Below are 22460 nucleotides of genomic sequence, written 5' to 3' on the forward strand. Positions count from 1 at the left end.
TTCATGATGTCCATACTCACCCATTCAGTCATCCGCCTGGTTGTTTCTGTGTTTCTTTGACTGTTTTTTTTTTGTTGTTGTTTTTTGTTTGTTTGTTTGTTTGTTTGTTTCGGAGATGGAACCACGACCTTTCTTAGGCTAAGTGAGTGCTCTACCACTGAGCTTCAGCTTCAGGTAGCCACTGTGACTTCTTTCGTAACGCAGGACAGGTATAGTCATCTGCTCCACAGACAAGGAGATTGGCCTTAGAACTAGCCCCTTCATGCGACTGACAGCCCCACAGTTACCAAGCTTATGAGGACAGGTAGTAGCAACTGCTTCCCTGGGGTGGGAGATATGTACAGGTTGGCTGTCACTCAGAGGGACTCTAGCCCAGCCGCAGCACTGAGTTCCCAGGTCAGCTGGTGCTGTATCTTGTGCACATTTCTGACTGCTGATCACAGTTTAACAGCTGAAGGGCTCAGGGAACACAGAGCGTTAAGAGACCATTCAGGTTTGGAGTTCGGTAGAAGGTAACAGATGCTACCTGACCCTGCTGAGTCCTTACTTAGCTCCTTCGTGGAGTCACTCAGCCTGGCTCTTCTGTGCTGATCTGGTCTCTCCTCAGGGAGAGCTTTTCTGCTCTGAAGTGCCTGTACTTTCCACTACTTCCCATCTCAGTTCTCCCTTCACTCCTGCCTATGTGTGTGACGTGTTTTCCTGAAATACTTCCTGTTTCCTCACCAAGTTTCATCACTGTTGCCTTCCAGCACTTTCTGGAGTGCTGACCCCCAGGCTGGCCCAGCCATGGGAGGGTTATGGAAAAGCTGAGCACTCTCATCCAGGAAATAGAAAAACCAGTGCTCAGCCTCTTGGAAACAGACAAGAAATGAACATGTCAGGACACAGGAAGGGCGGGGTCTTGGTGGTCTGCAGAGCGCTCTCAGAAGCCCCTCCAGGCCTTTGGAAGTTAGCTGACTGCAGTACAATATCCTTGTTCCATCCACTTAGAGTTATTTCTTTTGGTGTTCCTATGAAATAGCCTCCCATACTGAATTTTTAAATGATATTCCCTGACATTATCTGGGGATGGGAGAGATTTAGTATCCAAAAGAATTGTCACTTTTATAGATTATTATTTAAATCAACATTTTTGGTAGCATCTCTGGCCCTCGTTTGCTATTATTTGTACTTTCTGGATCTTAGGAAGCCACGGGGGTCCACATACCTCCTCACTTCACTAAATGTGCAGTCTGTTCTTGTATGTATGGACCATCCATTCGTGGTACTATCCTGCCACCCTGCGATCAGAGCTGCTGGAGAAAGGCATTTGGGGGGAAGGAATCTAGAGCTGTATGCCCCGCTAGGTGTGGATCCAAGGCTACCTGCAGTCAAGAAGAAAAAAGGAGTTTGGGGTTAGGAGGGTGAGTTCTGGAAAGTACAGGCACTGTGGAGTTTTGGGTTTTGTTTTCTGCTCAGGCCCCTTTCCTTGGAGTCAGAGTGTGCAGATGCTGTTAGCAGCCGCTGCGCCGCGCTCACTGGATGACTACCATGCCTCTGGCTTCCTCATCGCCTCCTTCCAGTCCTGGCATCAGAGGTCTTTGAAGTCATAGTTTTTTCATGGAGAGGGAGCTCTGGGTTTGGGTAGGACTGTGTGGGGATCTAGGTGCAAGATCCCTCAAATCTTTGGATCCTGGATCTGATTCTGGACGAGTATACATATGTGCCCTGGGGCGTGACCATTGCCTCCTATATCCTCACTGAGGCTGCATCACACACTGGAGATAGGAGGTGCTATCTCAGGTAGCCAATTAGAATATTGAGAATAATTTCAGGATCTCAGAGTATGGAGAGGAAATCCCCAGGTCTCTAAGTGACCCTTCTAATCCTAAGCCTGTCTCTCTTCCTACTGGCCTCTGTCTCCTGATCACAGTCCTTAGAGAAAACATCTGACTTGGTCTCTACTGCCAGAACCTTTTCCATTTGCAGGACTGTCAGACTAGTTTATAGATTTTACTGTTTTCAGACTAGCTCCCTTTAATCTCTTCGCATTCCTTAAGCATGATGTTCCCTTTCAGAACCTGTGCTGGCTGGAGGAGAAAGAGAAGGAGGTTGTCAGTGCCTTGCGCTACTTTAAGACCATTGTGGACAAAATGGCCATTGATAAGAAGGTTCTGGAGATGCTCCCAGGGTCAGCCACCAAGGTGCTAGAGGCCATCTTACCCCTGGTACAGATTGACCCTCAGATGCAGCACAGGTGAGTCCTCCTGAAAGTCCTTAGTCATGACAGCAGTGGGAGGCTTATTGGCACTTTGGTTTGGGGCCTTTGAAACAATGAGGGGAAAGGGGTTTTGCATTTGTTCCTACTTCCCAGTCTGGAGGCAACTGTTCCTCCAGAGGCCTGTATGCTGGCTGACACCACTGACCCTTTGAGCTGTGGCTGTATCTTTGTATTAGCTTCCTAACCGCAATCATACTGAACTGGATGCATTCTCAGAGCCTCCGTCATCACTTACCATGATTCAGTCCTGTCATTCAAGTCCTCAGCTCCTGGAATTACCACCTGATAAAGCCAGGTGTAGTGGAACCTTCCTGTGCCAGGCCAGGACTTCCCAGACAGCCTTTGAGTGCTAGAGTACATTTTCTTCTTACAGTTTAGCTTGCCCCATGTTTATTGTTAAGTATAACAAGGATAGCGGTGCTAGATGCAATCTCCAAGCTGCAGGAACCTTTCTGAAGAGGCTGGCAGCTCTGAAGTTTTGTCACTGGTGTGCCTGTTCACAATCGATGCATCTCTGTGTTGATTCTCAAGGCAGCTTAATGTCTACTTAGCCCCATGAGCTTTAATGAATGACTTTCAGAACTTGGCCCTGAAGTTCACAATTTTCTTCTGAGAGATAATAACAGATTGTGTGTCTTTATTTCCAAGAAATGTTCTGCTTTGGGCTTCCGCACCAGCTTCTGCTTGCTGACCCCTGGAGATTGTGACCTCTGGCTCTCTATGCTGCTGGTGGCTTGGTCTATATTATGGCTCTCCATTAGTTTATCCCATGGAAACTCCGTGGTCTTCTTTGAGAAAATGAACCTGACATTAGGCCATCAGATGTGTAGATGGCTGTCTCTAGATGCTATCATACCTCTGTTGTCATGTGATGGCTCCCACCAGGGAAGAGTTGAGCTCCCCACCATATGATGAAGTGCTGACTGTGTGACACAGGCTGAAGAAGGCAGTGACGGAGCTGCAGTGGCTCTGTCCTGCTTCCTAGAGGAGAAGGGAAAGAAGAAGCTGGAGGAAAGCAGCTAGATTGGTGTGGAGAGGGGGGGTTGGATATGACAAGAACCCTGAGGACTTCAGGCTACTGTTAGGCATGCTCCCAGGGGCACCTGACCTGCCAGAGAGGCTATAGAACTGGGTCATCCTTTCCAGAGCGGAGGGCCCTCCTGCCTCATCCTTGTGAGCCCTTGACACCATCCCCAGGCTTCATGACCAGCTCCCCTCATTCTCAAGGACTGAAAGGGTTTGCTATCCTTCTTGATGACTTTTCTGTTGGTGCATGTGGAATGCAGCCATAGCTGCCAGAAAGCGTAGCTCCTTCCCTTGTGCTGCTGCACTTGATAGAACCTCATCGGTAGAGTGCTTAAAGACCCCCTGGTGCTAGACCCTGCTTCAGCCACACCTTACAATGTTGTGTTGTCTTGTCTAAACTGAACCCTTGATTTTTTTTTTTTTTTTTTTTTTTTTGGTTTTTCGAGACAGGGTTTCTCTGTAGCTTTGGAGCCTGTCCTGGAACTAGCTCTTGTAGACCAGGCTGGTCTCGAACTCACAGAGATCCACCTGCCTCTCCCTCCCGAGTGCTGGGATTAAAGGCGTGCGCCACCACCGCCGGGCTGTACCCTTGATTTTTAAGGGTCTGCTTTAGTAGTGAGGGAGTTTGCTCTTCTGTTACAGTGTATAAAGTCTGAAGTGAGAACAGTAACCCTTTCTAAAACTCCTTAAGAAGACTTAAGGAAGGGAAGAGAGAGGGAAGGAGGGAAAAGAAAACCATGGATTTTAAAAAAGGAAATGTTACCTGGACACTGAGATCCTGCCTCCCTGGGTGCTCCCTGGGAAGGAGGGTTATAGTGGAGACTGCTTTCTAATGCTCTTTAACCCTCTCCTCCCTGTAGCTCAGCCCTCTCCTCCTGCTATAGCCGAGTATACCAGAGCCTCGCCAACCTCATCCGGTGGTCTGACCAAGTGATGCTGGAGGGCGTGAACTCAGAAGATAAAGAGATGGTGACGACTGTGAAGGGAGTCATCAAGGCTGTGCTGGATGGAGTGAAGGTAATGGGCAGGTGTCAGGTCGGGCAGCCAGCCCCCTGGAAGCTATGAACTTGATGATAGACATACACTGGGGTGAATGCCTTCCAGAGCTATGGTGTGGGCCACTTCTGTCCAGTAACTATTTCATTCTCAGGCTATGAGACCATCAGCCCTTCCTGCATCTGGTGTTCAGTCCTCTGTGGGCCATATATCCCTGGTCTGGCTGAGAACATGCACCAGCTTGACATGATGCAATAGTGATTATTTGTACTGGCTTTTAACAAAACTCCGAACATCTCAACCATTCCCTTCTCCTGTCATAGGAACATCTAGGATTCCTGGTAGAAAAGCAGGACTGAGTGGTTGAAACAGAATGTACTCGATCTCTATGATATGATCGATATGTTTACTGTCCAGGCCATTGCAAATAGCCTCATGGGCAATTAGAACTCACAGTTAGTCACAGTTACAGCAAAGCAAAGGCTATAGAGGGCCTGGAATTGGGGCCCAGAAGCCAAACTAAGAATATAAATCCTAGTAGGTGAGAAACAAAGAAGAATAGAGGGCACAAAATGGAAAGGACTTTGCAGTGGGCAGGAGGAGCTGTACTGAGAGGCCTAGGGTCTGGCCTGCATGAATCCCACCCAGTAGTTTGTAGACTTGGGCAGTGTACTACTTTAGTTCATCTTGATGACACCCATGAACACACACATGAGCGGGTGTAACAGTGGTGCCCTGCATTATAACATTGCGGGTTAGATTAGTTAATGCAGGATGCTTTTAGAACAATGCCTGGAGTACACTGAGCTTGTAGGCACTCACGACTATTCATTATTGATTATGTGGTGCTAAGTGCATGCTTTAGAGATGTGGCTTGGAAAAGCTGTGTCCCTTTTATAGACCCTTAATTCAAAATTATAACCACATTAGTTAGCCTAGGTCAGAAAGACTTCTCTACTTAGCCAGTCTATGAGATTCCTGAAACGTGCCTATTGGTATGTTCTTTAGAAGCTCTGGAAAATAGAACAAAGACCCCAAAGAATTTAAATTACAGAGAGAGGGCTAAGGAGGCATTGTTGGGTGAGAGAAATCACTCCCAAATGGGCTGTGTTGGCTGAAGCCCCAGTTGCTCTGTCCCCAGCACCATTAAAACAGAGGCTACTGTGTGGACGATAACTCTGCGTTCGCTTTGAGGGAGGGGCGTGTGACAAGTTGACAGCAAGCTTCCCCTCTGATGTTCCTTTGCTGTCTAGCACAGTCACCAGACCTCACACCACCTGTTGTAACTAATGAGGCTTGTGAGTGTTGATCGTAGTCACCATAGGATTTGGGCTGCTGTTGATTTATCCCCTCAGTCCTTACTGCAGCTCCTTTCAGTCAGTCAATGGACAAGGTGTGGCATGGCCTTCCTATGCCTTCTGGCTGAGTTCTGGTTCACTCTTGCTTCTCCTGTCCCAGCTCTGGAAACCAAAATTATTTCCAGGTGACATTGTTTAGGTTTTCCTCCAGCAGGTGATCTCAATGAAATGTCACAACAGTTGGAACGGTTGAAACTGGAGACCAGGTTTCCAAGGAGCTTCTGGATGCTCCAGAGTGGGTGCTCTTTATGGAGTCATGAAAGCACAGCTGTACTGCTCAGAAGGCATGTTTGAAAAATTGCTGGTTTCTCAATGTGACCCTGGGAGATGGAAGCACACACGTGCAGCCTGTGGAACTTGAACTTGCTAGCACCTGAGAGCAAATAACTTTTTCACAGTTGTTTTTAAAATAGTTTAACCAGAACCTGGGTGAGCCAGGAGACTGCCTGACCTCTCGGGCCAGCAAGCCTCAAGTACGCAGCATGGGGACAGAAGTAACGAGGGAGACTCTGCCTCTAGCAGGAAGATGGGAGAAAACAGACTCAAAGGAGCTGTCCTCTGACTTTCACACACGTGGCCATGCAGGCAGCACACACACGCACACGTGCACACATGCATGTATGGAGCTTCAGCCAGAACAAAGAGCCAATAGATGAGGCGCTCTGTATTCATTTTGTCTTGTTTATTATCGAACATTTATCAAAAGCATCCTGTGTGCCTGTGGTGTGACAGGACTGCACACAGTGATGAATGACAGTGGCATAGCCCTGGCCTTGTTTCACTGAGAAAGAAAAGTCCACAGTTACTTAAAAGGATGCCACATGCCACAGCAAGGATTGTTTATGCTAATGCAGAGACGAGGAGGTCAGAGAACCGTCCCTAAGGAAGGCCAAGTCAGCTGGCCTGTGGTACTGGAAACTTCTGGAGGTGTCAGTTAAGGAGTAAAGTGGGTCAGCATGGGCATTTGTGATTAGAATCCAGTAGTAATAATAGCAAACAATGGATGGGGTTCTTGTTTGGGTTGTTTTGTTGTTGTTTTTAGTTTTTGTTTGTTTGTTTGGTTTGCTGTATAGCAGCTCTGGCTGTCCTAGAACTCATTCTGTGGACCAGACTGGCCTTGAACTCACAAGAGTTCCACCTATCTCTGCCTCTGGAGTGCTGGGTAGAGCATGCGCCACCACTTCCTGGCCTAATGGGTACTTTTTATATTGCCCAGCTTTATATTTCCAACAGCCCTCTGCGGTAGGCATCTTCACTGGTGGACTGGCCAAGGTCAGGTGGACCCATAGTCAGTGGCAAGCTCATGATTTTCACACGTCTGCTGGACCTAGGCACTGAGTCACCCTCTGCTGCCCCCTTCTAGGAGATTTACCCAAAGGATCTTTCTCATTCTCACCTCACAAGGACACCTTCTAAGCCCCTGTGCTGGGATGCAAGGAAGCTGCCTCGGCTGGGAGGGCCAGGGGTGTGCACGTAGAAAGGCTGTAGCTAGCTGTCTTCATCCTGCGGTCTTCTTGGAGGAGAAATGGTGCATTCCTACAAACTGACTCACCACCCCTTAAGGAGCTCATTCAGTCGTTAAATGGAATTCTTTTCGGGGAGGAGGGTAAAGATTGAAAACGAGTTTGAAAAGCAGATTATTTTGATTTTGTTCCTACGTGAGTGCTGTCATTTGCCACATAAACCTTCACATAAATGCCACTAGCTGTGTAGCCTTGGACAAGTAACTCCTGAGATTCTTGTAGGTTTTTAAATACCCTGAGAGTGTGAGGAGAGAGAAGATCCTGTCTGTGAAGTACCTGGCAAATGTTGGGTGACAGCAGGCAGGGGTGAGCACTGTTCACCATGGAAACCTTCACCAGAGAGCTCACATTTATTAGTCTTGGATGGGAATTGTGGCTCCTTCTAGGACAGCTCACAAATTTCAGATCTTCCTGACTATCCCAGTTAAATGCCCACTTCCCTTCCGACCTCAGATATGGCACCTTTTGCCCTTGGAGATGTCAGTGCTTCCCTGCCAGGCTCCTATATCCCCAGCTTCCAGCCACTTATATAGACTAAAATGTTTATAATTTATAGTAATAATAATAGGGGTGAAGAGATGGTTCAGTAGCTAAGAGCACTTCCTGCTACTTTGGCTCTCAGCTTCCATATCTGGCAGCTCACCCAAAGCTCCAGTTGGAGTGGATCTGCCATCCTTTCCTGACCTCTGTGGACATCCACTCACACAGACGCATACACAGAAAAAAACAATCTTTTTAAACACTTCCCTCCACTGAAAGCCATTGGGAAAGCCTCGTGGAGACCCACAGTTTTGTCACTTCGCTGTCACCACCCAGAACTGGGCTTGCGCAGCAGACTCAGTGCACATAACAGAAGAACACCTAAAGGGAAGGAGCCAGAGCCGCTAGAGCAGAAGCTTTTACAGATCGGACTTTCTGAGCCCCGTGGGATCGCTCAGCAGGGGAGAGTGCTCACCGCCAAACCTGATGACCTATGTCTGACCTCCACATGGGAACTGTGGCACACATGCACACATACACACACAATCAACCAATGATTGATTTACATCAATCAATGTAAAAAAATTAGACGTAAAACTTTTGGAGGGTTTGGGTACAATCTGTGAAGTGCTTGCCACATCAACATGTAGGGTTGAGTTCTGATCCTGAACACCATTTAAAAAACAACTAGGTACAACAACATGTAACCATGATCCTAACACTAAGGGAAGTCGATACAAACGGGTTTTGGTTGCTTGCTGATGAAATTGTCTAGCCACATAGGCAAGTTCCCAATCCAAGAGGAGATGGATTCTACCCAGTGCTTCAGGGTAGCTGCTTCCTCTCCAGACAATGAGGAGGAGGTGGGAGTTGTAGCTTCTCCTTTTAAGGAGGCTTATTATACCTCCTCACAGAATTTCTCTTACATTTAGTGACCAGAGTTGCATCAGGCCCCACCATTTCCCCCCACATGGCCATGCACTGCCAGTCTGGTTTCTTCTCTTCATTCACTGACTCCTGAGACTGTCAGGTGTAAATCCCGAGGGATGCTCCTTCCTGGAACCTCTGTATGCAGGGCAACTTGTTCTGGAAGGACAAACAGTAAATATTTTAACCCTTTCAGGCTACGGTTTGTGTCGCACAGTCCTTGTTTGGTGCTTTTGTTGTTTGAACTGACCATACCTAGAGAGCTTTCTAGAAACACACTCCAGGCTGGCTTTGGCCTTCAGAGTATGGTTTGCTTTTTTTGTTTATATGTTGACTTTTTACAAGATAGGGTTTCTTTTTTTTGGGGGGGGGGGTTGGTTTTTCGAGACAGGGTTTCTCTGTGGCTTTGGAGCCTGTCCTGGAACTAGCTCTTGTAGACCAGGCTGGTCTCGAACTCACAGAGATCTGCCTGCCTCTGCCTCCCGAGTGCTGGGATTAAAGGCGTGCGCCACCACCGCCCGGCACAAGATAGGGTTTCTCTGAGTAACCCTGGATATCTTGGACCAGACTGACCTCAAACTCAGATCCCCCTGCCTCTGCCTCAAGTGCTAGGATTAAAGGTGTGCACCTCCATTGCTTGGTTAGGTTTGCTGTTTTTAAAAGATTTGCCTTTTAAAATCTAGGACCCAGATAGAGCCTGTGTGCAGCAGCAGCAGCAGATGGATGTCTCCTTCTTCTTGAAACCGTGGGACTTCAGTTTATTTAAAAATTTGTATTTATTTATGTGTGTGTGCCTGCTTGTCTGTATGTGCACATGTGTGCAGTGCTCACAGAGGCCAGAGAAGGCATCAGATCCCCTGGAGCCAGAGTTAAGGCAGTTGTAAGCTGCCGCATGTGGATGCTGAGAACTGAACCTGGCTGCTCTTAATCACTGAGCCATCTCTCCAGACTCATTAATTTAAATTTTTTCAAAATTTATTTTAGTTATTGCTCCTGAAAGTTGGCAATGTAGAGTTAGTCAGGGATGCCCTCCTGGTGCTGCTCAGTGTGTCCTCTGTACCTTGGGTTCCTATAAAGCTGGAGGCCAGAGCCCTCCCAGCTTGTTAGTGGAGAAAGAAAGCTTCCTAGATAGCACCATGCTTCCAAGAAAGGTGCCCCCTTGGTGAGGGCAGTAACTGTTGGTGGTGACTGCCCTGCCCCAGAGTTTTCAGGCCATGACATATAAGGTTGTTTCTCATGCCGGTGCCAGAGTGAGTCTGAAAGAGAAACCTCCCCTTGTGGTTGTTGCACAAAGCTTGTCGCCTACCTTGTATGTACAGTTTTCAGAAGCAGGAGTGCTTCCTGGCATCCTCTGCCCCATGTTACTTGTTTTAAAATGTTATTTAGCTCCCTAGCTGGCCCTGATCCCAGCCATCTGAGTTATAGTGTGGCACCTGCAGTTCCCTGTCTTAGGCCTGTGTAAGGAATGCCAGTTGTTCCAACTGTGCCCTATGCTCCTTGACTGTGTGTGCAGCTGAGAACACTGCCTCCACTTGGTGCTTCTCGCTGCCGCTCTTGATGTGGGCAGAGAAGGCTCCTTGTTGTCTCTATTAAGTCACTCAGGACTGGGCATGGGGCAGAGATGGCAGAACCTCTGTGATCTAGGACAGCCAGGACTGCAGAGAGACCCTGTCCCAAAAGCACAAAGTAAAATGACAGTGAAGTCACTTTGGGGATGGACACTCCTGTGATCTTGTCCTATAACCCCAGTCCCCACTGGCCAGTGTTCTTCACATTGTCAGACCAGATCTGACCCTCTTCCAAAGTATATGAAGTACTAGATGGTGACACTGAGCCATGGTGTGTAGCCACAGACTTCCCATGCCCTGGAACAGTACTCAGAGACCACAGGGCCAGAGAGTATCAGGGTGATGGATGGGGTCTGAGCTGGAATGAAAGGTACAGACTGTATCTGGTATGCTTCCAGTGGAGTAGTCCCCACTGTGAGAACCCAGGGGACACTAACCACCAGGCTGTCCTTGGGGTTCTTTGTGCCAGGACTATCACGGCTGTGTGGCCCCTCTGCCACTCAGGTCTTTGTGTCATCCCCAGAAGAAAAGAGAGAGGAGGGTGGGGCTGGGATGCTCAAACTCAGAGCTGGGCGTTGATTTCTTAAGTCACTCAAGTGCTTCCATCTCTACAGCCCTGGTCAGTGTGAGCAAAATGAGCCTGGAAGCATTTCGTGTTCTTACGAAGCTGACTTTTGAGAACTGATTTTCAGCAAACTAAATGTTGATCTCAATTATAGTTGTTGGCAGAAGAGTCCAGAGCAGTCTCTCTAACTTGTCTAATGTGGGACTCCAATTAAAAAGACCCTGGCTTTGAGAAATTCTGCCTTCCAGAGGCTTTACTTTTCACGGGGTGTTGGGCCTTGACCAATCCACAGGTGGGAAGCACTCAGTGAAACCAGAGTATTGAATGCTACCTAAAGGACGATAGAGGTTCCCAGGGCCTTCTGTGTGATCATTAAGGCAAGTTGAAACCAAAGCCCTTCTGTTTGGGCAGGAAGGTTGGCAGAGAAAGAAAAGCCGCCCGCCCCTTTCCCAGCCTCCAGTGTGTCATGATGTGGTCTTGGAATTTGAAGGCACACTTGCACTGGGTGCTTGTTACCCCAGGATCTTTTTGCTGTCTGTTGTTCATTAGCTGAGGGGAACAGCATCTCACCCTAACCTCTCCCTAGTTGGAGAAAGTGGAATCTGTTCTGTATCGGTAGACACAAAAGTGAGTTTGACTTAGCATGGTGACACATGTCTGCAATACCCCGGACTCATGACACTGAGGAAAAGGACTGAGAGTTCAAGGAGCTCCAAATTCATGGAGCTTCCAAGTCACTTGGGTCTGGCACTTGGATCACAGCCAAGGCTGTGGGGCTTTCAGGGTGAGCTGCCTCTGCCTCTCCCTGTGTTCCCCAGGCAGTGGGTGAAGAGGCAGCCTCCCTCTAGCTGCTTCCTCTTTTCAACCCTCTATCACTTTGTTGTGGAAACAAGTAGAAGAGAGCCCCCTTCCTGTGCTAAACTCAGGCTCCCCGGGATTTTACTTCCCACATGGCTCCAAGAACAGAATGGGGTGAGCCTGCATCTGGTTCCATGGACATGCCTCTCATGGTTTGGGGAGGCAGTTTTCTCAGAATTAATCTAGGTCTGTTTTAGAAAATTTAGAATAATTTAAGAGGGGGGGGTTATTCTTGTTTCCAAAATTTACAGTGTACCCCAACAAAGCAAGTAGGGCTTTTCTGCACCCAGTATTCCACCATCTTTTCATGCTATGACCCATGTCCTGCCGTGACTTTATTCTTACTGACTATAGAGTGTTGGGTTCTGTCACATCTACATACTTGGTACTTGTAGTGAGTGTTTCACTGTGAACTATTGAATAGTTTCACTTTATCTGTGGTGACATCCTCCATAGCTGAGCTTTTGCATATATCCATAGCATTTTCTTCAGACAAAATTCTCCTAATAAATATTGAGGCTTTTGATACGTGCCAGTAGGTCATCCCCTGGACCATTGTCACTGCCCACAGTGACAAGCCATTCTCACTGGCAGTGTCCCACCCCGTACTGCCCTGTGTCTGCAAGTTCGTCTTTCATCGCCATCAAGCCGCAGGCGCCGTCCTGATCATGACATCCTTCCCGTTTGTGAAACTCCTCTTTCAGATTTCTTTTTGTGTGTTCACTTTTTTTCCTAGTTTTTGTGTTGTCAGAAGAACCTGCTTTGGGAGATGCTAGTCCTTTGGCCCTGTTCAGGGCTAGGTTCATGTGGCTAGGTGACCCACCTCTGTGTCCTCAGAGTTGGCATGCTCTTCCCTCATGCCCATAGGTCATCATCAGAAGCTCACCATTAGAGAGCAGTGAGGAGATTGTGTGTAGCAATATACCAGAACACTGCTCAGCAGTGGAATAGAGCAATCCTGGGCTACCCAAAATGTGGCAGCTTACTCAAGCAAAGGAAGGCAGATCGCTGAGGCGAATGCCGGTTAGCCAGGAGTAGGGCCGTCGTCGCCAGGAGTGGCAGGAAGATGACGGACTCTACAGCTACAGGGTTTTTGTCCTTGAGTTGATTGTGTTAAACAATGCACATGTGCTCAAGCTTAGACCAGGCGAATTGCGTGGTATGGGAATTCTGTCTCCACAGAGCTTTTGGAAGTTGAAGTTGGAGTGATGGCTCATTCTATGAAGTACTTCCTGCATAATCATGACCAAGTGTGCTGGCCATAATTGTGATTACAGCCCTAGGGAGTCAAGAAACAACTGGATCCCTACAGCTCTGTGGCCAGTTAGCCTCACCTAGTATGTGAACTTCAGGACCCTGATCAGCCTCATTGTTGCTATTTTAAAGAATCATTTTTATTTTCTTTCAAAACCAGGTTTTTACTGAGTCACATGACCTTTACCCTAAGTCCATTGACAAAGTTCCCAGCCGGTCCACTGGGGCTCCAGTTCTTGCCTCACTTGATCTAGTGCACTTTGGGAAAATACTCAAAGCCAAACACCAGATAGCTAAGGGCACCACTGGGCATAACATGACAGCTTTAGGGAACCAAAAAATGTCCCCCACGTCCTCCCCAGACTGCACAGGAATCTAAGTGCACAGTGGTCTGTTCATCTTGAGACCGGGACTTGCCATTTCTCCCCTTCAGGAGGAAGTGCATGATGCAATTGAGGCTCTGCAGTGTGCTGTGATGGTATTTTCAGAGGGAAAGAGGCATGTTAGGAACTGTGTACATCACCCTGTGCGGGAAATGTGTGGGCACAAACGTGGTACTTGGAAGCCCTGCCTCTTGCTAAAGGTACAGTGGTATCATCCCCCCCTCTCTCTTTCTCCCTTTCTCTCTTGTGGAGCACAGGAGCTGGTAAGGCTAACTATTGAGAAGCAGGGGCGGCCATCACCAACAAGCCCAGTGAAGCCCAGTTCCCCAGCCAGCAAGCCTGACAGGTAAGTCTGAGCAGACTTCTGTCACTGAGGGCCCTGTGGGACCAAGCACGTACTTCGGGGCTGAGCCCATGCTTGACAAAGGATGGGTGCCAGGCAGTCAGAGGGAGCATTTGAGACGCTGTGGTCAGCCCCAGGTCCCTTTCCTGTGATAAGTCTTGGTGATTACCTGATCCTTTAAAGTGTGTGTTCCACGTAAGTTTCAAAGTGTTGCCTTTGACTTTACAAGGTCGGCTGTGTAAGAGTGTACAAAAGTATGTGGCTGCCTATTCTTACCCCCTGCTGCCTGTCACTGCATCATGAACTCCCGAGAGCTTGGCGAGGGGTCGTGGGAGATCTTGGATTATTTAATAAAGCTCAGTTAGTAGGATGTTGATAAATGAACAGACTCAGAGGCCAGCGGCATAGTGTTTTCTGAGTAAGATGAGGATAGCCTTACTGTTTTGCATTCGTTTAAGGACTGGCCCATGTTAAAACTGTGACACGTTATTTTAGAGCAGACTGGTAGCTGGTCAGTGACAAGACTCCATAGGTCCCTAGCCCTCCTGCTCCCTCTCAGGACCTACATGTACTCTGACTGTGTGTGAGCCCTAGATCTTTCTGTTTCTCCAGCCACCCTGAGCTCCTTCTGACAGACCGAGAGATGGAAATTCTGAACAAGACGGCAACAGGTGTGTCACCATCCACTGAATTGCTCCCAGACTCCACTAGTGAAGAGGTCGCACCCCCCAAGCCCCCCTTACCTGGCATTCGGGTGGTTGATAACAGGTAATTATCCTAAACTCTTTTGGGGAAGTTTTTTTTTCTAGTACCTCCCCATTAGTGACCTAATGTGGGGAGAAGATAGATGGCAGAGTGAGCCTAAGGGACAATGGTGTGCTTGGGGAAAGACGTAGGACTTGGCCCCTTAAATGCTCCAGTAGCCTGGCACTGCAGAGAAAGGACTAGTTCTCTAGCCAGTGAAACCAGGCATGATTTACTATGGAAGGAAAAGAATCCTTTGGTTTTGTTCTTTTGGAATTGATACAGTGATTGGCAAGAGGAGAACAGGAGGCAGTTAAAGTGTAGAAATTGGATGTGGAGAAAGAGCTTCAGTCATGTCTTCTTCCCTAAAACCATTTTAAAGTACTCTTGTTTGTGATGTACAGTTTGCCTGGATTTTCTGTCTCTTCTAGTCCACCAGCATTACCACCCAAGAAAAGACAGTCCGCTCCATCCCCTACTCGAGTGGCTGTGGTAGCCCCTATGAGTCGAGCTACCAGTGGCTCCAGTTTACCTGTTGGAATCAATAGGCAGGTAATGTAGTCCATTTTTAGTTGGGAAAAGGACTGGAATTGGGTCCAAAAGCTGAAAGTTGCCTGATAGTCTTTAGACCAACTGTTAGTTACATCTAAAGACTTGTGGGAGGGCAATCCATGACCATCACCCCCACTTCCCGTGACGTGGGCAGTGGACAAACCTTGGGCATCTCCCAAGAACATCCCTGTCCACACACGCCCCCACTCCTCCCAGTTCCTTTCCTGTCTCATCAGGATCCTATGCTGACATCAGAGATGGCCTCTGAGCTATACAGGGTTTTTCTGAGCCAGTGGATGACTGAGGCTCCTTTGCATTCTTCCCTAGGACTTTGATGTTGACTGTTACACCCAGAGGCGCCTGTCCGGAGGCAGCCGCTCCTGCGGTGGTGAGTCTCCTCGCTTGTCCCCCTGCAGCAGCACAGGCAAACTCAGCCGGTCAGATGAGCAGCTGTCCTCCCTAGACAGGGATAGTGGGCAGTGCTCGCGGAACACAAGCTGTGAAACACTAGGTAAGCCACCATAGCCCTCCTCCTTCCAAAGCTTCCTGGGTCCAGTGATTCTGGGCCTGAGTCAACTGATTTCCAAGTGTTAGCTAGGTGACCTTAGTTAAATCCTTCAAAATCCAAGCCTCGGTTTGCAAAATTAGGAAAATTAGGACGGTGTCTGCTCTCTATGAAATCACAGCGCAGAGTCACACAGCTGATGCACAGGGAGTCACCCTCCTTACAGTTAGCCTGGCCGTGTACATCCTGACTCAGTCCATGTGCACACAGGGCTTTCTGTGGGGGGGTGAGCTCCTGAAGGTACCTGCAGAGGTTGAAAGCGTCAGGCAGCTTCCCTATCCTGTTGGGCACCAGTGACAGAGGTCAGCAGGACCACTTAGCAGGGCCTTGCCGGTACTCACCAGTTTATGTCCTGAGAACTAGATCCTTTCCCTTTGGAGAAAGTATGCCCAGCACAAAGGGGAGATTGTTGGCAAGGCTTGTCTGAGGAGGATAATCTACAAAGAATGACATGGTGACAATCTGGAATCACCAGTGGGGATCAGATGAATGAGGGAACTTTGCTCTGGTGGGGTAGCCTGTGACTAATGAAGGTCGCTTGTGGCTGGGTGCATGAACAAACTGGGATCAGTGGCGTGCTGCTTTCTTAGTTAAATTGAACGGGTGGGAACAGGTGGGAACAGGGTGGCACATTAAGTTCCAGGCCAGTCTTGTCTACAGAGAATTTCAAGCCAGCCAGGGCTACATAGTGAAACCATATCTCAAAAACAAACAACAACAAAAAATGTGAGGATAGGGTTCTAGGGGAAAAAAAAAAACTTTGAGATTTTTGCTGGGCAGTGATAGCTCACACCTTTAATCCCAGCACTCAGACAAAAACAGGTGGATCTCTCTGAGTTCAAGGCCAGCCTGGCCTGTAGTTCCAGGACAGCCAGGGGTACACAAAACCTTGTCTTGGAAAAGAACCCTCCAAAAAAACATTACTTTCAAGAAAATACATCAAGATGTGAACTCTGATGGCCAGCTCTGGGTTCTTATTTTTCGTGATCATTTGCCATTTGTCTTCAGTAGTCATGTTTTTTTTTTATTTTTAAGTAACCAAGTTGGAAAATGCTGGGAATATAGCTCTGTGGTAGAATACATACACAAAGCCCTGATTCCTTGAACCTCCCCCCCCAAAAAAAAAAAGCCATATTTCGTATTTGTGTGTGTGCGTGTATCAAAGTACAAAAGCACAGAGACCATTATAGCACACAGCCATCTCACCACCTCTTTGACCTCAACAGTCAAGAGGCTGGAGAGATGGCTCAGAGGTTAAGAACACTGACAGCTCTTCCAGAGGACCCGGGTTCAATTCCCAGAACCACAGCTCACAGCTGTCTGTAACTCTAGTTCCAGGGAATCTGATACCCTCATGTAGGCAAAACACTAATACACATGAAATAAAATTAAATAAATTTTTTTAAAAAAAGAATATCCAGTGAAGTAGAATCCCCAGGAGAGATGAAGCATCCCCTGTCCTCTGAGGGAGACTGAGCAGAGCGGGGCTGATGTCCTGGGGCTCACAGCTGAAGGTGTGTGTTCTGTTTGGTTTGCAGATCACTATGACCCTGACTATGAATTCCTCCAGCAAGACCTCTCCAACGCAGACCAGATCCCTCCACAGGCGGCCTGCAGCCTCAGCCCACTACCGGAGTCCCTGGGGGAGGCTGGCCCACCCTTTCTTGGCCATACTTTTCAGCTGCCTCTGGGCAGCTGTCCTCAGCAGGAGGGGCAGCAGACAGACACTCCACCTGCCCTTCCTGAGAAGAAGCGCAGGAGTGCAGCCTCCCAGACCACGGACAGCTCTGGCTGCAGGGTGTCCTATGAGCGACACCCCTCACAGTATGACAACATCTCAGAGGATGACCTGCAGAACCCAGTCCCAGTCCAGCCTATGCCCTACCCGCCCTTTGCTGCTATCCTTCCCTTTCAGCAGGGAACTTCCTCAGCCCCTGTTGAATTTGTGGGTGATTTCAGTGCTCCAGAGTCAGCTGGTGACCCAGAGAAGCCACCTCCTCTACCAGAGAAGAAAAACAAACACAGTAAGTTCTCTGCACACTCTGTAAGCACATTTTGTAAGCCTGAACAGGTCTGTGTTTTGCTTAGCGCAATGTTTCCAGGGGCCTGATGCTGTCATTATTCGTGGTCCTCGAAAGTCTAATGAGCTTATCTCTCCTTTGTGGTCTTTGAAATCACAGCCTGATGCTCCTGAGTGCCTCTTCTCTATAGATGTTCATTGGCCCTTTCGGCCTGAACACACAGTAACAAAGGCAACTGAGTGTGTCGTGGCACACAGAGCAGCACTGCCATAACATACACATGAAATGGACATTTGAGCACACACAGAGCCGTGCTAGCCCTGGGAGGGATGTTCTGAGCATGGGCGGGGTGCTCACAGTGACCTGTATCAGAGCTGGCTAGCTGGAGGACTGAGGCCAGCTCTTGACCTAGATGTCTTAATAGATGAGTGTCACTGGGCTGGGAGAGTCTGGAAGGTGGGCTGTCTGTGTTTTGGATGGTTTCCAACTGTTAAGTTTGCCATAGCATTACTAAGTAACATTCTGGACATTCCATCTTTTCTCCTCCCTCCCCAACTGCTCCACTTGGGAGACTTGCAGGCCACAGCACCCCACCCTCTCCCCCGCCTCACTAACACTGTCCTTAGATTTTCCCTGGTAGACCAGCTGTCACCATTTTGATGTGTGTGGCGACATCAGCTGTGGTGTAAATCCAGCAACAGCACCTAAAACTAGACCCTACGCTTCTGACTCCCTGACAGGGACTTCCCACTCCCAGAGGAAGGGCTGCCTCCTTAAACCCAGCAGAGTCGTCCCAGGGCCTGGTTTGTCACCACACCTCCCACACCCAGGATGTCTCACAACTTTGTGCTAGCCTTGGGGAGGTGTCCTCAGCTAAGAGAGAGGGTGGGTCTGCAAGCTAATGATGTCATTTCATGTGTCCTGCAAACTCACTCATTACTGACCAAGCTCTGCTGAGAAGACTCACAGCAGTTGGGGACAGCTCTTTCTGAACCTCTCCTTCCGCCCACTCTACCAGAGCACTGTACTGTGGGAGAGGCTCTCTCATCAGAGGGGTCCTGTGGACTAGGGTGTGAGGCGGGACTGTGTCTGTTCAGTGTAGCCGGTGTGCGGTACTGCCCAGCCAGGAAGCCTCCTCCTGTCTGTAGCTCCTAGAGCGAGAGTGGCTGAGCTCCTGAAGCAGAGCCTGTGGAGAGGAAAGGGGCAGGTAGAGGCGAAGGCATTGTTTCTGTTAGTCTGTCTCAAGTGGCTGAAATGTCTCTTTGTGGTGTGAGAGTGACTGAAGCTCTATCCTCTTGTGACCAGAACCAAAGGCTCAAGTGTGATGGCCATGAGCAAGAAACCTGTAGTTCTGCAGGCCGGGTCTCAGGGTACTGGAACTGGCCTCAGGAGCAAATGAGAGGCAGATCAAGCCTGGCTGGCGCTGAGAAGGATGGGCTTTGCCCTCCGTCTTTAAGACCCATTGTATTTTCAAATAGAGGTCTTTTTTCTCCCCTCCCCCCATGCAAGGGTCATTTTTCTGTGTCAGTGAGAAAGCTCAGAGCGTGAAGCATCCTGAGTTCAGTCCTGGCCCAGAGTCTTCCCCTCACTCCCAAGGGGACTATTAGGGAGTTCCACCTGAGAGTGGGTGGGAGCTTCACAAACTGCTCTTAGGGAAAGAATGAGGAAATGGCATCCCTTATGTTCGGCACCTCTAAAGCAAGCTCACACACGGGCAGTTCTGATGCCATAGCATGTCATCACGGAGAGGAGTTCCCTGACGTCATGATGGACCCTGGCTCTCCTTGTTAGGAGTAGCCCATGGGAGCACCTGAATACTGTGGGACCCCTGTGTTCTCAGAGCCTGGGTGCCTGAAGAAATGCCTGCAGCCAAGCATCCCTAGCCTTGCAAGCAGCTCTGGCATCTGAGCCACTGCACAATGTGGGAAGGAACTGTATCGTAGTTCTGGGAGGGTGAACCTCATTGTTATTCTTTTGTGTGTAGCTAGCAGATCTCTACCAGGACCTCAGCATAGGAGTTCCCAAAGGCCTGAAGAGACCCAGTTTGATGGCATGTTGGGTAGATGGGGTTGCTTGTCCCCTCTGGAAAACCATGGTGAGACTAGGGTCACGCCTGGGCTATGACTGAACAAGAATACAGTAACCATCACTGTGGGGCTTAAGGGGCAATGGGAGCACTTCTCTTCTGGGTTCAGCCATGGGGAGCATAGCCATTTCTGTCAGTGCACAGCAGAGCTAACAAGTTCTTCTATATTCTGTGAAATAAACATGGCAGCCTTCCTTTCAGCAAGGATACCAGGAGGACCTGCCAAGAGAGCACTTTTACCAACATCCTCAGCCCCACATGCTCTCCCTTCCTCAGGCTGTCCTCCTATGCTGCCTGGAGAGTGGACTCCTAACCCTGGTTATCAGAAAAATGCCCACACTGCAGAGCAGATGCTGCTGACACTTGGGGTATAACTGAAGGAGAAACGTCTGCCTGGAAGATGCAGAAGACTGCCTCTTTGCAGCCTTTGACTTAGGTCCTTTACTTCACAGTTATTATTCTTGCTCTATGAGTGAATTAATTGGTACTCAGCCTTGACCAGGTTTCAAAGTGCCGGCTATGTCCTTCTCTACCATCCCTTCCCTATATACATCCCATGTATGTAGGGATGGTTCAGGACATAGATGGAAGACCTGCATTCAAGCCCCTAGGCATAATGTTCTGGCCCTTTCCCCAGAACCCTCTAGCTCTGTGGACAGTGGGACCCAGGTAACTCAGAAACAAAGCACTCACTGACTGCACATGAGGGTGAGGACCTGCACCTGCTGTGTAGAGAGGCACCTGCTAGATGAGAGCATGAGATGGACAGCTGAGCTCTGGTTCCCAGCTTCTCAACTCCCCAGGCACATGAGGTCCCTGTTATTGTTGGCTGCCATCCTGCTGAGGCAGAGAAGCTGTGACAGCATTGCCAGGCAGACAGGTTGTGACAGGCAGCTCTGCTGGGAGACATCAGCTTAGCCTCCGTGTACAAGGATGGTAATAGCAGGGGTGGAAAAGATGTATCATCTGTGCATTTTCTCTCTCACCCTCTCTGCTCTTGCTTGTCTGCCTCTGTCCCTTCAGCTAGAGAGGAAGCCCCTTGAGCTAACAAGTCTCTAGAGGAACCTGCTGGAAAATGTTTCATTTACCCATTCTACAAATGTTTGTAGACAAATCAAACATGGCCCCTGCCCTGCTAGAGCTAGCCCTTAAGGAGAAGGCAGTAAATCCTACTCCATCTTTTGTTTGTTTGTTTTGTTTTGTTTTTTTCAAGACATGGTTTCTCTGTGTAGCCTTGGCTATCCTGGAACTTGATCCCTGAACTCAGAGATCCGCCTGCCTCTGCCTTACAAGTGCTGGGATTAAAGCTGTGCACCACCACTGCCCAGCTCTATCTATTTTTTAAATATTCTTTACTGCATCACGGTCTCCCACGACAGCTCCTTTATATTCCTGCCTATCACTGAACAGACTTAGTCATTTCAGGTTACCACGGGTCAGGCCCAGACACTCCCAAGTGGAGCCCTGCAGTGGTTCCCCATGCTCAGGATTAAGGCTATGCAAGCAGCCTCCCTTCCCTGGTCTTCTACATGTTGTGCTCTTCCCCCAGTCTGAGGCCTTTGTATATTACCTTTGGACTACAGTAGAAGATCCTGTCCCATCCTAACATTCTTCCATAGTCTCGAGTAGTACTCCTCAGCCACCACACTTTTTCTTTCTCTGGGGACTGCTATGCCTATGTGTGTCTGTAGTCTGTTGCTCCAAAGATAGTGTGAACCCCGTAAGGCAGAGGATCTACCTTGCTGGTCCCATGTAGTCCCGGCACCTGGGCCTGGGCCTGCATATACAGTACTACCTGCTCAGTAAGCAGTGAGTGAGAATGGGGGGGGCTGTAGATGGGGGCCTCCCTTCCCCCTCCAGACACAGTAGGTTAAGGGCAGGACTTGGAAACATCAGGAGCCTTATGTGTGTTCATTATCTGATACAAGATAATATAGCCGAGGTTGACCCCAAGGGCAGGCTGAGGCTGAACAGCCCTTCAGAGCCTTGGGTATTGCTGAGCATGGAAACCCCAGTACTTCTGCAGGGAGAGTGTAAGTGCCCCTTTTGCTTACTTTAACAGAACTTTATGTTTGTAGAGCTGTTTCGACTCAAACAGCACTGAATGGAAAAGACAAAATTTCCCATATTCACAACCTCCCCAATGTCGATGCCCCCGGCAGAGTGGGACATCTGTTCCAGTGGAAGAGCCTAACTGACAGTCATCACTCCCAGAGTCTGCCATGCACAGGAGGGTTCTGTGAGCATCCAGCTGGGTGATGGCACATGTCCACCTTTGTAGTAGCACCAGAGTCGCATCCCGGCTCTGCGGGGCTCTGTGGGCTCCACTGTGGTGAGAGAACAGCAGCCCCCTCTGTCTACAGTGCTGGCCTACATGCAGCTGCTAGAGGACTACTCAGAGCCACAGCCCTCCATGTTCTACCAGACACCGCAGAGCGAGCACATCTACCAGCAGAAGAACAAGATGCTCATGGAGGTCTACGGCTTCAGCGACTCCTTCTGCGGCAGCGACTCCACGCAGGAGCTGGCCCCCCCACCCGCTCTGCCCCCCAAGCAGCGGCAGCTGGTAAGCAGTTCCCCATCTGTGTCCTTGGCACTGCTGCAGGTGACCAGAGCTTCCAATACCAGAGCAGTCCTGCTGGGGCCAGGTTGAACCTGCTTTTCATACATTAGATGTGTTCAAGTCATTATGTCCCACTTGGTGCCTCCAATTCCTCCCCAAATACATTGCCATCTTCCCTGGGGGCAGAGGGCCTCTCCAGAGAAGCCTGTGTAGCTGGGTCAGACTTGTGCTCAGAATGTTTGATTTCTCTACTGACAGTCTCTGTGTCTTTCCTTTCTTCTTTGCCTCTAACATAGACCTCATAGACAGGAGGGACTCAATCAAAGCACAGAGCACTGTCTGTATGCAGCCATCTGTGGACTTGACTTCCATAATGGGCCTAACTGTA

General features: G+C 49.0%; 1 protein-coding gene across 7 annotated transcripts in view; it reads left to right on the forward strand.

The window, feature by feature from the left end:
• Rapgef1 (Rap guanine nucleotide exchange factor 1) overlaps positions 1-22460 on the forward strand; it is a 119725-nt gene that overhangs the window by 65076 nt on the left and 32189 nt on the right. For all 7 annotated transcript variants that reach the window (XM_038336244.1, XM_038336245.1, XM_038336239.1 and 4 more), the window contains 8 exons: positions 2058-2236; positions 4147-4303; positions 13456-13544; positions 14154-14309; positions 14717-14837; positions 15165-15348; positions 16941-17426; positions 21873-22075. In XM_038336244.1, the coding sequence (XP_038192172.1) occupies positions 2058-2236; positions 4147-4303; positions 13456-13544; positions 14154-14309; positions 14717-14837; positions 15165-15348; positions 16941-17426; positions 21873-22075 (1575 nt within the window). The remainder of the gene's footprint in view (positions 1-2057; positions 2237-4146; positions 4304-13455; positions 13545-14153; positions 14310-14716; positions 14838-15164; positions 15349-16940; positions 17427-21872; positions 22076-22460) is intronic.

Source organism: Arvicola amphibius, chromosome 7 (assembly GCF_903992535.2).
Source record: "Arvicola amphibius chromosome 7, mArvAmp1.2, whole genome shotgun sequence".
Taxonomy (NCBI): domain Eukaryota; kingdom Metazoa; phylum Chordata; class Mammalia; order Rodentia; family Cricetidae; genus Arvicola; species Arvicola amphibius.